The following is a 17,264-nucleotide window of genomic DNA, read 5'->3' as shown; positions in this document are numbered from 1 at the left end:
TTAATACCCAGAAATTATTTTTATACAACAATAATGAACTCTCAGAGAATCTAAAAACATCAATCCCACTTGCTATTGCAACAAAAAGATTAAGATACTTAGGAATAAACTTAACCAAGCAAATAAAAGACCTGTACTCAGAAAACTATAGAACATTGCAAAAAGAGGGAAGACATAAACAAGTGGAAGAATATAAATTGTATTCCTGGATAGGTAGAGTTAACATTAAAATGTCCATGCTACCCAAAGCAATCCCTACTAAAATACCAACAGCATATTTCACAGATCTAGAACACACTCTCCAAAAATTTTTATGGAACTAAACAAGACCCCAAATAGCTGCAACAACCTTGAGAAAGAAGAACAAAGTTGGAGGAATCACAATACCAGATATCAAGTTATATTACAAAGCCACTATATTCAGAACAGCCTGGTATTGGCACAAGAACAGGCCTATAGATCGATGGAACAGAACATAGAACCCAGAAATTGACCCAAGTCATTATTCTCAATTAATATATGATAAAGTAGGCAAGAACATACAATGGAGTACAGATTGTCTCTTCAATAATGGTATTGGAATAGTTGGACAGGCACATGTAAAAAAACAAAACTAGACTACCAACTTACACCATATATAAGAATACACTCAAAATGGATAAAAGATATAAATGTAAGTTGTGAAACCATAAAAATCCTTGAAGAAAATGTAGGCAGCAAAATACCAGGTGTCTCATGTTGCAAAATTTTCACTGATACAACTAGGGCAAGAAAAACAATGGAAAAAATAAATAGGACTACATCAAAATACGAGCATCAAATTGAAAATTGCCGAAACCGGTTTGGCTCAGTGGATAGAGCGTCAGCCTGCGGACTGAGAGGTCCCGGGTTCGATTCTGGTCAAGGGCGTGTACCTGGGTTGCGAGCACATCCCCGGTGGGGGATGTGCAAGAGGCAGCTGGTCGATGTTCCTCTCTCATCAATGTTTCTAACTCTATCTCCCTTCCGCTCTGTGAAAAATCAATAAAAATATATTAAAAAAGAAAATGGAACCCACTGTATGGGAGGACATACTTGCCAGTGGTATATTTGATAAGGGGTTAATTTTCAAAATATATAAAGTACTCATACAACTCAAGAGGAAAACAAACAATCCAATTTTTAAAAATGGGCAGGAGACCTAAATAGACACCTCTCCAAAGAGGACATACAAATGGCCAAGAGACATGAAAAAAATGCTCAAGTCACTAATCATCAGAGAGATGCTAATTAAAACGACAATGAGGTACCACCTCACACCTGCCAGAATGGCTACCATCAATAAGTCAGCAAACAACAAGTGCTGCTGCTGAGGATGTGGAGAAAAAGGAACTCTAGTACACTGCTGGCAGGAATGCAGACTGGTATAGCCTGTATGGAATTTCCTCAAAAAATTAAATTGGAACTGCCATTTGATCCTGTGATTCCATTTCTAGGAATATATCCTAAGAAGCCTGAAACACAGAAAGAATATATACATCCCTATATTCATAGCTACATTATTTAGAATAGCTAAGATCTGGGAACAGCCAAGTGCCCATCAGTAGATGAATGGATACAAAAGTGGTGGTACATTTACACAATGGAATACTAGGCAGCTGTAAAAAAGGATCTCATACCCTTTAAGACAGCATGGAGGGACCTGGATAGCATTATGCTAAGTGAGATAAGCCAGCCAAAGAAAGACAAGTATCACATGACGTCACTTATGTGTGGAATCTAATGAACAAAATAAACTGACAAAGCAGTTTATGGAAGCATGCCACAAATGGGATTCTCAGAGGGGTGAGGGGGATGGGTGGGAAGAGATCAACCAAAGAACTTAGGTGCCTATATGCATAACCCATGGGCACAGACAATAGTGGGATGAAGGCCTGGGAAGGGGACGGGAGTGGAAGAGGGGAGTCAATGGGGGGGGGGGGGGCAGGGGCGGGAAGGACATCTCTTAATACTTTTAACAGGCAAGATTGGGTCTAAACGTATCATGTGGTCCAAGAGAAGAGGGTATTGCTGGGTTTGGGCAGATGTAGAAGTATAATGCATCCTTGATGGAAGTTCCAGTATCACCTTTAGGGATAGCTGGTGAGGGGTGCCTAGGCATGAGGCTGGTGTTGGTGCTACATGTGTCCCAAAGGAGAACAAGCCGGACCTTGTAAGGCGCTCTTCCAAGTAAAGGACCCTGAAACATACATTTAACTGACTTCATGGTAAATCTACCATGAACATATACGTTACATCTGTTTGAAGTTTTTTCTCATGCACCAGCAATCCTCTATTTCCTTCCATTTAGTCCTGATGGGATCAGTAGAGGAATAAAATTATGTCAAGGACATACCAGTATAGCTCTTGTAAAATCATTTAGATGGGATAGGGCAACATTTTGACAAATTGGGAACTGGGTTGAATCAATGAGTAAAGTATGGTAAATACAAAATGAGTAGCTGATTGGGAAGTTCATCCAGAGATGAGCAATATATGACCTTTGAAAATAAATTTATCTCGTTTGTAAAGTGAGGAAATTGGATTATATGCTTGATCAATTTATTGTGATATGGTATCAGATGGTATTTGGCTCTAGGATTCAGGAATACTCAAATTCTGTCAGTGACCAAAATACCTACTTTTTCATGCTCTCATCCCAAACTATTATTTGCACAGGCAAGTGGTGGAAGAGTGTGTGTGGAAGGGGGAGGGGTGTGTGTGGGTGTGTATTTGTATTGCTGTTATTGTTATTAGGGCTTGGGTCTCAGCTGATAATGTTAAACTTCCATGAGCTAAGGTGGGAGTCCCAAGAGAGCTCTTTTCTACCTTCATACCTTGAAAATTCAAACCCAGACATCAGGTTTTATGAAATTTCAACTGATTTTGCAAGAGAGAGTTAGACAAAAAGTAAAAAGACAAAAGAAGAAAGAAAATAAAAAACTTTTAAGCAGGTCCACTTGAGCTACACAGAAGGGAGAGGCAGAAAAGAGCAAGCCATACCTCTGTGCTACCCTTTAACAGTTTTAACAGTGTCCTCACCTGCTTATGAACATGACCCAGTCTATAATGAGATCACCTTTATCTGTGTATGATTGTCTTTCAAGTAGAAAATTAAGAATACCATTTGTAGTTTTAGCATCTATAAATTTTATCTTTCGTAGCATCTGTAAATGTGATTGTTTAGAGGTCTGTGTCACATATTTAAAATTTTCTAAATGTATGAATTTAAATCACAGTCACCGTATGAGATGGATGTGTGGCTGTGGGTTAGTGACTGAGCGTTCTCTGTTGCCCAGCACATACCTTTTAGTAAGGCTTTTGGATATGAAATAATTTTAAAAATAGTTCCAAAAAAGAATGTGTGCTGGTAATGAGAGTGTGCTCTAAAACTTTTATGAGTTCTAGTTTTAAAGTTTTGATGACTTTAAACATATGTTCAATGTAAATGGAACGGAGGGAGGAGCTAGAACCATCTATTATAGTTCATTGTTTTTTAGTATATTTAAACAGTCCTGTATATCTGTTAATCTGTTGCTGCAAACAAGCCACCTCAAAACTTTGTGACTTAAAGGAATATCAGCTTATCACAGTTCTGTGGATTGGCTGGGTGGTTAGTCTGTTCCTGTCACCTAGGTTCACTCATGCAGACGCATTCAGCTGGCATGTCTAATGGGAACGGGGCTCAACAAGGATAGGTAGGATGACTGGAGTCCTGCTTTCCATGTGGTCTTTCACTCCAAGTTTTAGGGCAGCGCTTAGGTACTCAGTAAACATTTAGTGAATGAATATGCCTGGCAGCACTTTCGAGAGGGCAAGCCACAATGTGCAAGTAGTTTTCAAGCTTCTACTTACATTTCCTGAGGTCCTGTTGGTTAAAACAAGTCCGCTGGACACACCTAGGGCCAGTGGGGGCGGAGAGTATACAAGAACTGGGTTAGTGAGACACATTAAATACCACTGTACCCCATCTCCAAACAAGGTTTCCAAACTGTATATGGTGGTTTTATCTCGCGAAACCACAGAGTTGAGCCATGTTTGATGTTACTTTAAGTCTGTAACTTCATTCTATGCCACTAATCTCTTCTTATCCTCCACCCCACACAGCTCCCAAAACTCACCTAGCATTTCCCCATGGTTGAGTCTTTATTGATGTGTCTACCTAGGACAGTGATGGTGAACCTTTTGAGCTCGGTGTGTCAGCATTTTGAAAAACCCTAACTTAACTCTGGTGCCGTGTCACATATAGAAATGTTTTGATATTTGCAACCATAGTAAAACAAAGATTTATATTTTTGCTATTTATTTTATATATTTAAATGCCATTTAACAAAGAAAACTCAACCAAAAAAATGAGTTCGCGTGTCACCTCTGACACGCGTGTCATAGGTTCGCCATCACTGATCCTAGGATGTTACCTTCTCTCTGCTTGGCTCACCAGACTCACCCCTTTTTGTTCTTTAGGTGCATTGTCACTTCAGGAAAGCCTTCCCACACTAGTAGGTTTACATTTGCCTCACATACTGGATTTTTCCATTATAGCATCAGTAATAGTTATTAATGTCTATCTGCCCATTAGAAAACATGTTTCATGAGGACTCTGTCTAATTCATTTTTGTATTCGACCCCACTTTCATTTCCACCTTACCTTCATTTATTACAGTCCTGTGTACATAGTAGGTACTCAGTAAACATTTGGTGAATGAATATGCCTGGCACAGTACTTTTCTTAAATAACTACTAAGACCTAAAAGACTGTCGATGTGTTTGTTTCCTAAGACAGCAGCTATTTTTTTTTTTTATTAAGCTCCATTTCCCTTCACTATTGGAACTGTTACTTAAGGCTTTTATCACCTTCTTCCAATCTTCCAGCTTTGCTGTAAAAAAAATAAAACTGTTTCTTGTGATGTCTTCCTGTTCTTCATGTATTTTTAAAATTTCTATATTTTTCTTTTTCTTTGTTTTTCTGATTAATTCTCACAGTGGAAATTACCAGGGTAATAACATTCCTCTTTTTCAGAGTGAATTGTTTCTGTTTTCTTTTCCTGGATAATTTTCAGTGATACCACTCAGGAGTTTCGTTTCTATATTTTATATTGCTGATGTCTTCCTAGTTTTATAGGTTGCCATGTAACTGGGGTGTTATGTTATTTAGGCAATTGCTCCTTGAGATCACAGCATAAGTAAGTAATTATAAGAATTCAACCAATTTTTTATCTTTACTGTTATAATTCCTTCTATAATGTTTCATATTTAGGATAATAATGGGATACTTCAGGTGACTACTTCATCAGAGCATCTAGGAACATGTTGAAAAGTTTGCTTTTATATAATGAGAACATTTAGGTTGAGTGTTCCCAGAATAGATTTTAGAAATTTGGGACACACACACACACACACACACAGACACACAGACACACACAAGCTGGAGTGTTTTGACCATTAATCTAGATCCTTGTAATCATAGAAAAGACTTTATATATTATGTCAACTGATTTTTATTTAATCATTCAGTATATTGTAGACATTCATTGAAATTATATTTTTAAAAGATTATTTCCTTTAACCACGAGAGCCTCGTTCCGAAGACTGGCCTGGTGTAGAGGGAGACTGTCTGACATTTAACTTGAGTCATTTGTGCTCTAAAATTCTGTTTATTCAAAGTAATTTCATACTTATAGAAAAGCTGCAAATAAAATACATAGAATTCCTATATATTTTTAACCTAGATTAGTCTAATGTTTATAACATTTTACCTTGGTTCTCTCTCTCTCTCTTCATATGTACATATATATTATTTTTTTGAGTCACTTGACAAGTAAGTTGCTGATATGATGCCCCTTTATAATAAATACTTCACGCCCTAACTGGTTTGGCTCAGTGGATAGAGCATCGGCCTGCGGAGTAAAGGGTTCCGGGTTCGATTCCGGTCAAGGGCGTGCACCTTGGTTTCGAGCACATCCCCAGTGGGGGGAGTGTGCAGGAGGCAGCGATCGATGTTTCTCTCTCGTCGATGTTTCTAACTCTATCCCTCTCCCTTCCTCTTTGTAAAAAATCAATAAAATATATTTTAAAAAAATAATAAATACTTCAGGGTGTGTATCCTAAAATCAAGGTCTTTCCCCTATTTGTTATCAGAATCAGAAAATGCAGGGGTTTTTTTTTGTTTGTTTGTTTTTTTAAATATGTTTTATTGATTTTTTACAGAGAGGAGGGAAGAGGGATAGAGAGTTAGAAACATTGATGAGAGAGAAACATCGACCAGCTGCCTCCTGCACACTCCCTACTGAGGATGTGCCCGCAACCAAGGTACATGCCCTTGACCGGAATCAAACCTGGGACCCTCCAGTCCACAGGCCGACGCTCTATCCACTGAGCCAAACCGGTTAGGGTAGAAAATGCAGTTTTAAATTTAACAAATATTTGCTTACGAGGGGCAAAGGTGAAATGAAAGTATAGGCTTGCAGAAATATTTTAGGTGCTTAAGGGAATAACAATGTATTTAATAGGTAATAAGTTAATACAGAAAAGTATTCTATTTTAGAATAAGACGTGATATAACAAGATTTATACAAGACTCAGGAAAAGGCACTAGAAACATGAAGGAAACAGTAAGAACTTAAGGAATCAAAGATACACTTCTTGACTGGTGCCGAGGCAACCCAGTAGAGGTAAAAGTGCCCTGACAGAGGACATTGGGACAGATTCCTGTCCCTAAATTCATCCTCCGTTTTTTTGTTTTGTTTTTGAGAGAGAGAAATGAGAAACATGGATATGAGAGCAGCACATCGATTGTCTGCCTCCTGCACCCCCTAGAGGGGAGCCTAACCCGGGCATGTGCGCTGACTGGGAATCTTTGAGTCTGTGGGTCGACACATAACCAACTGAAGCACACTGACCAGGGCAGTGATGGCGAACCTTTTGAGCTCGGCGTGTCAGCATTTTGAAAAACCCTAACTTAACTCTGGTGCCGTGTCACATATAGAAATTTTTTGATATTTGCAACCATAGTAAAACAAAGATTTATATTTTTGCTATTTATTTTATATATTTAAATGCCATTTAACAAAGAAAAATTAACCAAAAAAATGAGTTTGCGTGTCACCGGTTTGCCATCACTGGACCAGGGACATCCTCCATCTGATTTCTGCCCTTGAAAATTAAAGTTCTGAGGTTGCACGTGTTACTGTAATAACTCAGTACTGTAATATTAAGATGTGTAAAATGTTTCTACAAAATTGATATATACTGTTTTCCATTTTAATTAACAAATTTTAACCCTAACATTTTTGAGCTAATAAGAAATAGATTTCCTTTCCTAAACACTTGTCCTTAGGTTGTTTTTCAAGTCATACCTTTTTGATTAAGAAAGACAAGAAGTAATGGAGCTGATTAGCTGTAATTACTTGAAAGGAAGGGAAGGAATATTTTTAAAAACTTAATTAAACCCCTTGTCAGTCTAGAGTTTAAGGGATAGTCAATTTTTATTTCTAGCATTTATATCTCAAATTTTATGTGTGTAAAGCTATTCTTGCATTCACTATAATTATTCTGAATTAATCAGAAAAGGCTTTAAAAGGTGTATAATTTTCAGACTTTTCCAGTTTCGATAAGAAGGGGCGAAATAGACTAACAAAAGGTTGTAGCAAAATTTTGAAAATCCACCTACTGAAAATTGCTTATGATTAGTTGGGTTCTTTAATATTAACATATTATAAGTTGTTTTAGAATAAGGTTATAATTCCAACCATGTTTGTGCGGAAAATTATAAAACTGTTCCATGGGTCTCTATTTTTTAAGCAAGTATTTTAAGAATTTGTTTTAAACCTATATCAACGTTTAAATATGGATTTTTAGTTTTGGGAGTTTGTTTTTGTTTTAAAATCACATATACATCTAGACAATGTTTTATAATGTTAATCCTATGGCAAGAGATTTCCATAATAGAAATACAGACTCTAATTAATAAGACATTTTTTTCTTTTGCAAGCTGTTACTTGTTTTCTGCTTAAAAAGTAAAATACGAGAATTTTTAGATCTCTTTAATGGTATCTGGTTCCCTAATTGCTTTTCTTTTTAGAAGTGAATGCATTTGGATAGCACCATTTTGAAAAGGCTGTAATTTACAGGAATTTTCCTTAGAAAACAAATTTTCCCATCTGATTTTTGAATTCTTTAACCTCATCTCTTACATCATTGGATAATATATACAAAATCCATTTTTCTGTAGTTTTCAATGCTAAGGCTTAGGGTTAGAGAGCCTATCCTATGGAGCTATCATGCTGGGACTGTACTTACAGAAGAGCACAGTATACTTAGAGCAGGCCAAAGCCATACCCACATTCTTCAATCTTCTTTTTAAAGCCCAATGTCCTAGTTTCTAAGCTATCTTTATAACTTTTAATGTCTCTTGTGGACATTTTCCTGCTGCTTTGTGTCCTGTTCACGACTCTCTGTGAAATTCAAAGATGAGTTTGGTCTGCAACATAAAATGGAGCACTGTTATCTGGAAATGTATGTCTTCATGAAATTTTGATCCCCAACAGTATACTGATCTTACATTTTTTACTTTATTATTATCATAAGAGACTTGTACATATACATATAATAGTTCTTATCATAGGGGCCATTTCCTAGGCATCGTTTGATAACCCAAAACAGCATTACCTTCAAATCTTAATGTAGTCTATTTTTTATTACAGTGCCCAATATTCATTGAATTGATATACCTTAACTATTTAACCATCTCCTCTTTTTGGATATTTAAAGTCTTTCTATTAAAAAATAATTAGCATATATTTATATACATATTTTGTCCTTTTATATTCATAATAAAATAAGTTTTGGTTATATTTTATTATTTTATTTCTCACTTAGGGATATGTTTTTATTGATTTTAGAGAGAGAGGAAGGGGAGGAAAGCAAGAGAGACACATTGATGTGAGAGAGAAACATCGATTGGTTGCCTCCTACACGTGCCCCGACCAGGGATCAAACCCATAACCTAGGCATGTGCCCTGACCAGAATCAAACACACAACCATTTGGTGTATGGGACTACGCTCCAACCAAGTGAGCCACCTGGCCAGGGCCATTTTTTGGTTATGTTTTAAATTATTTCTTAATTTTTTAGTTTAGGAATGAAATTACTGGATCAGAAAACATGATGATTTATAAAAGATTTGTAAGTGCTGTACCAGTATATGTATGTACCATTCTAATAGAAACTTAAAATCAAATAGTTGCTTTCTAGATTATGCTATAAAATGACTTAATTTATAATTAAATGAAAATTTTCATTGTTTTGTGATACAATTATGAGGGAGGTGGCAACATTGTGTACTGGAAAACCTGAATGCTCAGGACTAAGGTGTCCATAGCATGTAATGAATTAGCTCTCTCCCATGCATCTAAAAGGGCACTGCACTATAATTAGTAGCTTGTTTTCAAGTTTGACTTAATAGCTATACTAAAGTGGTTAATTGCTATATAGAAGTCAGCCTTTACTAATACTACTACTTAATTGCTTGAATGTTCACTTTATTAGAAAACAGTTTATTACAGGGAGTAAGAATATAGGATTTGAACTCACAAATATCTGTATGGGAATTTGATTTCTGTCACTTAGGTTTGTCATATTGGACAAATTATTTATCCTCTTTAACCTTGGGTTTCTCAAGCATAAAATGAGGACATAATAGAAATAAAAATTAAATGGAGTTATGTTTGAATGTGCTTAAGCACATTCCCTAACACATTTTAAGCATCAGTAAATGTTAGCTTTCAATAATTATTTTCAGTGTAGCTATTATTTATTACTGCATAAGAAATTGCTTCTAAAGTAGTGACCTAAAATTACAATAACTATTAATTCCTTTTCTATGAGCCGGGAATTCAGGAGCAGCCTAGCTGGGTGGTTCTGGTTCGATGTCTCTCAGGAGATTGCATTAATATGTCAGCAGGGGCTGCAGTCAGTTGAGTGTTATTTTGAACCTAATGGCTATAAATTTTTTATATTACAGACTATGTCTTCAGCAGTGGTACAGTTATATGCAGCAGATCGGAACTGTATGTGGTCAAAGAAGTGCAGCGGTGTTGCTTGTCTGGTTAAGGACAATCCACAGAGATCTTATTTTTTAAGAATATTTGATATCAAGGTGAGTTTTGTATGCTTCCTCTAAATTGCAGGTGATTAGATTTTCTACCTCAATTACAATTTAGTGTAGATTTATTTATACCATATATAATATTTAAGTTATACTTAAATTAGTATTACAAGGGCAAGCTTGGTTTTAGATATTGAAGCCTGGACATTGAGACCAAATGGGAACATCTCCTAAGCCAGACGTGAATAGTTCCCTATTTTATCTTTCTACCACCTTTGTTTATTCGGTGCCTTTGGGTCTTAGGCTTTCTCCACATTCTCTTCTTTTCTAATGATACTCTTTTATTTCATCCTGTCTACTATAGACTAGCATATATAGATAGTCCTTTCAGGGAACTACAAAAGTATATTTTAGTTTGGTATATACTGTCATTTTCTCAGCTCAGGTTTAAAGCATTATACAGTATCTATAATCATGTATTTGCACCCCGTCGGAATAGCTCGGTTGGTTGAGCGTTGTTCTGTGCACCAAAACGTTGCCGGTTCAATTCCCAGTCAGGGCACATACCAAGGTTATGGGTTTGATCCTGGATCAGGACACGTCTGGGAAGGCAGCCGATGATCTCTCTCTTTCTTCCTACTTCCCCCTCTCTCTATACATGTTCTTGGGTGAGGATTAAAAATAATAATGATAATGATTTGCTGCCCACTTTTCCTTATGATCCTCTCAAGATGGGCATGTTCACATTTTTGCAGCCTTGTATCCCTCACTCTGAAACATAAATCCATATTCCCATTGTCCTAGATTAACTGTTCTTTGTCAGGTATTCATCCATTATAGCTCTTATAAAAGTAATTCTCTTTTTGCTGAGATGAAGTCTCCATTTACCTTTTGAAGCCATTTTCGTAGGTAAGCCTCTTTAATATTTGTATGTGACAATAAGTATAGTGAAATTATAATTACAGAAAACTAAAATTGACTTTGACTCTTCGATGATACTTATGGTCAGATAGATTGTAGTCAAACTGTTTTACTTCTCTAGGCCTCAGCTTATTTATTTGTAAAATGGGATAACCATCTGGGTCTGTTGCAAAGTATTTTCCCTGAGATTAAATGAGATTTAAGCTCCTGCACTTTTGTCTTTTGGGGGAGGGGAGTATTGTGTGTGTGTTGTTTTTTAAACAGCCACATATTGCATAGTGAAGTATTTTTGTTTGTTTATTGATTGGTTGATTGATTTTAGGGAGAGAGAGAGAGAAATACTGATTTGTGTTCTAGTTATTTATGCAGTCATTGGTTGATTCTTGTATGTGCCCTGACATGGGGAATTGAAGACTCAACCTTGGTGTATCTGGACAATGCTCTAACCCAGTGGTCAGAAAACTGCAGCTCGCGAGCCACATGCAGCTCTTTGGCCCCTTGAGTGTGGCTCTTCCACAAAATACCAACTTCTGCGCATGGGCCATGAAGTTTCAATCGCACTGTACACGCGGGCCCGCACGTGGTATTTTGTGGAAGAGCCACACTCAAGGGACCAAAGAGCTGCATGTGGCTCGCGAGCCGCAGTTTGCCGACCATTGCTCTAACCAACTGAACTACCTGGCCAGGAAACTGCACTTTATAAATTAGTGTTTTTTAGTTTTTTGTTGTTTATTAAAAAAATTTTAAATTGATTTTAGAGAAGGGAGGAGAGAGAAAACATCGATGTGAGCGTGAAACATCAATTGGCCACCTCCTGCACCCCTCCCACCAGGGATGGAGCCCGAAACCTGGACATGTACCCAGACTGGGAATCCAACTGGCAATTTAGTACACAGGACTATGCCCAACCAATTGAGCCACACCAGCCAGGGCTGTTAGTGCTTCTTAACACCTTTATTTCCATACCCCAACACAGCTGAGAGATGTGGCATACTCCTGTTACTAATAGTGGCTTGCTGGGCAGTGATTATGGGAAATGGGGGAACACATGCATAGTTTGAAAGAAATTCCTAAGTCCTTTGACATAAGGGTGGGTCAAAAGTAGGTTTACAGTTGTTCATTTGGAAATACAATAAATAATAATGCAAGAATAAACTCTGTGTTTTGCCTACTCACAACTGAAAACCTACTTTTGCCCCATTTTATTTCTCATCACCAATGAGAAGTACTCTTTAGAAATGGAATGCCCATATAACTTCCCTGAGAAGAAAGGAATTCCTGTATAGTGATCATAATTTATGTACAGTGTGTTATAAATATTTTTAAATTTTGGTATAGGTATAACCTTGCATTTCAGAATTGGGCAATGATTGTATTTCCCTAACTACTTATTTTCAATTGTAGATAACCATTGCTGAATACTTGCAATTAGCCACCTTTGGTATTAAGGTTAATTATATTTCTTATACTAGGGCCCTAGGTATGACAATCATCCATGGCTCTCTTAACCATAGTTTAACCGTGGTGCACTCTAATCATTGGTTTCTTTCTGCACATGATTGATATTGTTTATACCAGTGTTTAATTGGGAGGCTACTCCGCAAAAGTTAGGATTTCATAGATTGCTAATGAGCAGTACAGAGAAGGTATATTTGACCCTGCTAGCATCTAGAGAATTGAGAAAAAGAACATGAACTCTTCCTGTAATATTTAGTAGTATACAGTCTATAAATATTGCTGATGAAATTATGCATTGATAATCAGTGCATGTACAAAAGTATTCTACTATCTAACATTGCTGATCTAGTAATTGTTCTAGTTATGTAATTGAACAAGTATAACTGTATTTGGGAATGCTTGGCTAATGAGATTATATCATAGCATACTGAATTAAACTCACATGGTATGTACTTTTTATGAGAGAAACATTATCTAGTATTATTAAGAAATTACTGATTATAGTGTGTTACTTATATATTACATATGTTGTATGTGTATATGTAAAAGCTATTAATATAAATAATTCCCTTAATACTAGTCATCTTCTTTGTTTTATTCCTAGAGATTATTTTCTTGGTAACTCCAGCTTTTACTTTTTTCTAGGATGGGAAACTATTGTGGGAGCAAGAACTATACAATAACTTTGTATATAATAGTCCTAGAGGATATTTTCATACATTTGCTGGAGATGTAAGTTATATTTTTCTTTATTGCCTTGTTTAATGTAATTGCTTTTTACATTTGTGTGTGGAAAGCATTTATGAGTTTTCTGTGTAACTTGAATAGAAAAGAATTATTTTACTTTTAAAAACTTCATAGAAAAACAAAAATAAAAACACACACAAAAAAAACTTCATAGATATAGCTACATTGGAAGAAGTGGCTACGATTTTTTTTTTAATTATGTATATTTTTATTGATTTTAGAGAAAGGAAGAGGGAGAGAGAGAATCATTGATCGGCTGCTTCCTGCACACTCCCTACTGGGGATTTAGCCCGCAACCCGGGCATGTGCCCTGACCGGGAATCGAACCATGACCTCCTGGTTCATAGGTCGATGCTCAACCCCTGGGCCATGTTTGCCGGGCAGAAATGGCTAAGATATAAGGGCAAAAATAAAAGGTTTTAAAGAGGACTGTAAATGTAATTTGCTATTGTAGAAAGGAAGTTTGATCTTTTTCTTTTTTTAAAAAAATATATTTTTATTGATTTCGGAGAGGAAGGAAGAAGGAGAAAGAGATAGAAATTACAATGATGAGAATCATTGATCGGCTGGCTGCCTCTTGCATACGCTACACTGGGTACTGAGTCCACAACCCGGGAATGTGCCTGAACGGGAATCAAACTGTGACCTCACTGAGGCATGCGGGTTGGGCTGATTTTTTCTTTTTCTTTTATCTTCTTTCTGTTTTGGGGCAGATAGTTTAATCTCTCTGTGTTTTCTTATTTATAAAAATGAAGTCTTAATTGTTCACTAATCCATTGTAGCTTTTAAATATTGAATATTCTATTGCCATTCAAATTATTTTCTGAAAGAGTAGTTTATGACCTAGAAGAGTGCTAAAATACAGTAAATGGAGCGAGGGGGGGCAATTTAAAAAATGTATTGCATATACTTGGGGAAAATGTTAGAAGGATTTTTATACCATATGCTCACAGGGATTATCTGAGTGAATGGATTATAGGTGAATTAATTTTCTTTGTTTTTATACTTGTATTTTGTAAATGTTCTTCAATGAAAAAGGTTTGAATTAGATGGTATATCTATCTTTTCTGACAGTTTTTTTTCTTTAGCTATGATTTTTCATATTTCTCTTGATAGGATATAAATATATACATATTAAAGTATGTATTAATTGCCATTCATAATAATGTCAGTATGTTTCTATATTTTTAATAATTTACCTGAATTAAGGTTATAATTTAAATAATGCCTATAATTAAGCTGCAAAATGAAAACAAATTAGTAAAGATAGTTGATCTGCATTTTACCAACTTTTCCAATGTTTGCCTTTTCAAATCTAAATTATATACAGAGCTCTATTGAGGGATCAAATTCAGTTTGCCTCTGTTGTTTTTTTGAAGATATTCAGTTTAATATTTGAGTATCTACTGTGATAGGTAACTTTTCTAATAGTCTTTTATTTTACCTTTTTACTTTTTGCCTTCTTAAGTTATTCATGTCATAAAATGAGTTCTTATCTTTTAATAAAGTTAAACTTTTCTTCAGAAATGTACTTCTGTTAGTTATCACCTTTTTGTTATATAAAACTAAATTCATGTTTTTTATTGTTTTTCTTTTTGATAAAAATATTTTAGACTTGTCAAGTTGCTCTTAATTTTGCCAATGAAGAAGAAGCAAAAAAATTCCGAAAAGCAGTTACGGACTTGTTGGGCCGACGACAAAGGAAATCTGGTAAATTTTATTTTTTTCTAATTCCTTTTAACAGGAGCTAGCAAGCTATGGCTTACAGGACAGATCTGGCCCATTGCCAATTTTTGTAAATAAAATTTTTTTGAAACACAGCTATGCTCATTGGGTTACATATTGTCTATGACTGCTTTTTGCCACAACACGGTTGGATAGTTATGACAGAAAAAAACCTAAAAATCTAAAACAGTTACTATCTGGTCCTTTATTAAAAAAGTTGCTAATCCTTACCTTTAAAATTAAATACTGACTTTTAAATTTGCATTTTTATGACACTATTTATAACTTACATTTTTAAAAGTATTTCATACTTTGTGAACAGATATTTTAGGCAAGTCTTGAAGCAAATAAGCAAAGTTACAAACAAGATCTATAAACATTGCCTTGTCTCTATTTTGTCCCTAATGTTGTAAACGATGAAACCATAAGGAACTTAGTTTAATGTATACAATGCTAATACATGTAAAACAATTAAATGATGCATTGCAATACAGAGCTTTAAATTCTTCGGTATATAACTATTTGACAGTAGTGTAACAGGCCTTTCTGTTGTAAAGCAGGAGAAGGGGGATGATTTAAGAAAGGTGAACCTCTCCATAATTATCTTAAGCAGAGCAGTTGTAGGAAAAATAACACATGGAGTTGAGATGAACAAATAAATCCCTTTAAAACTAGCCATTCCCATATACTCCTTGAAAAGTCTTTTTGTACACCCAGGGGTACATGTTATCCCAGTTTGAAGATTACTGTATTCAAGATTGTACTTTACCAATAAGAGGAAATAAGCCATAAAAATGGTAGAAACTGGATCGGGAAAACAGGAATGTAAAAGCATATATTCCAGGTTATACATCTTTATTGTTCTCTTAAAGGGTTTGCAAGTGGGAGGTGAGGTAACACTGAAAATAAAATGAACTAGGTTGTTGCCCCACTTCCTATATTCCACTTGTAATGAGTGAATAGGAGAATTATTAGGGGCCTTTTATTTTTGTTAGTTCTTTTGACAGCTAAGGCATTTACCACTTGATTCCATGTTAGCACTACGGTGTCGGGTGAATTTCCCGCCAAAATATAAGATGGCGCGGGCAATTATTTAGGTTTCCCGCGCAAAAGCAGAGTTAGTTTAAAATGCCTATATCTTTTGAAGTATGGGTTCGATTGAAATGAAATTTTCAGTTTCTTGTGTAAAAAATGAAAATTTATTCAATCACAGACATTTTTTTATCTATTCAGTACATAAATAATTCGATATATATAAACTAAATATGAAAAACCCAAAAAATACTTATTACCTAAAAATATACACATATTTTTAAAGTTTAAAATAAAATTTTCATAATAAATCAAAACAAATAGAAATTAATAGTTTTTTAGCGTATGATATTTTTCAAAACACTTGTACTCGCATTTTCAAGATCGCTATCACAAGAATAATTGGACAACTTGTCTGCACAAAACTCATCATCACTATAGTCTGAATGCTGCGACATTCTAGGTTAAAGCAAATAAAAATAATACTAACTGAAAATAGCGGTACTCCGATAGATATCTGATATAAAAAAATAATTATTATGCGAACACTTTGCGGAACGATTTTATTTTATTTGGTTAAAAAATTCTATATGAATGTCTTTATCACAATATATTTAAATATTTAAACACATAATAATATTCACAAAACTCAAAACTAAAGACGTCCGGACACAAGAAGTATTTCTCAATAACTATTCTCTTTGCATGGTGAGATATCCAGGGATATCGGTTATAAAATGAGAAAACAATACATTGGTACCCTAACGGTATTGTACTCGACCAGCGCCATAAAGTGTTCTCTACTTACAAGGGATTTTTATGATACTTATTACCCCAATGGGTATGAAACGGTTCGCATACGCAGGTAGGTATCTTTGTGAATGGCAAACAAACAAATATTTGGTAATACGCAGTTACAATCGGCCCGAGTTTACACGTTTCCCGCACTCCACCGCAAATCTATATGAACCGAGTTAAGACGGCTCCCGCGGAGTACGCGCAATTCACGCGAGCCGACTTAACTCGTTTCCCGCAATCCAAGTGTTAGGAAAGGATTTAATTGCTATGGAATTATTTGTGGTTCAGTGTGTATTTCAGTGACATGCTCTGATCATAGGCCAGGAGCTCCCTGGGACTTTTTAGTCAAAATATGTGCCATTTTCATTATACAAAAGAGTAAAAGAATACTTCTTAAAATACATAATAGTGACTTTGAAATTAGTAGGTCACTTACTCTTTTACCTGGTATAAGAATTCT

The 17,264-nt window shown here is 35.5% G+C and overlaps 1 protein-coding gene across 3 annotated transcripts in view; it reads left to right on the top strand.

The window, feature by feature from the left end:
- WASL (WASP like actin nucleation promoting factor) overlaps nucleotides 1-17,264 on the top strand; it is an 87,149-nt gene that overhangs the window by 27,007 nt on the left and 42,878 nt on the right. For all 3 annotated transcript variants that reach the window (XM_070423830.1, XM_070423831.1, XM_070423829.1), the window contains exons 2-4: nucleotides 10,040-10,174; nucleotides 13,148-13,234; nucleotides 14,863-14,959. In XM_070423830.1, coding sequence (XP_070279931.1) covers nucleotides 10,040-10,174; nucleotides 13,148-13,234; nucleotides 14,863-14,959 — 319 coding nt within the window. The remainder of the gene's footprint in view (nucleotides 1-10,039; nucleotides 10,175-13,147; nucleotides 13,235-14,862; nucleotides 14,960-17,264) is intronic.

This window comes from Myotis yumanensis, unplaced genomic scaffold, assembly GCF_028538775.1.
Source record: "Myotis yumanensis isolate MYYU_CA2020_CCGP unplaced genomic scaffold, mMyoYum1.0.hap1 SCAF_9, whole genome shotgun sequence".
Lineage (NCBI taxonomy): Eukaryota > Metazoa > Chordata > Mammalia > Chiroptera > Vespertilionidae > Myotis > Myotis yumanensis.
This window is presented reverse-complemented; position numbering and strand designations above follow the sequence as displayed.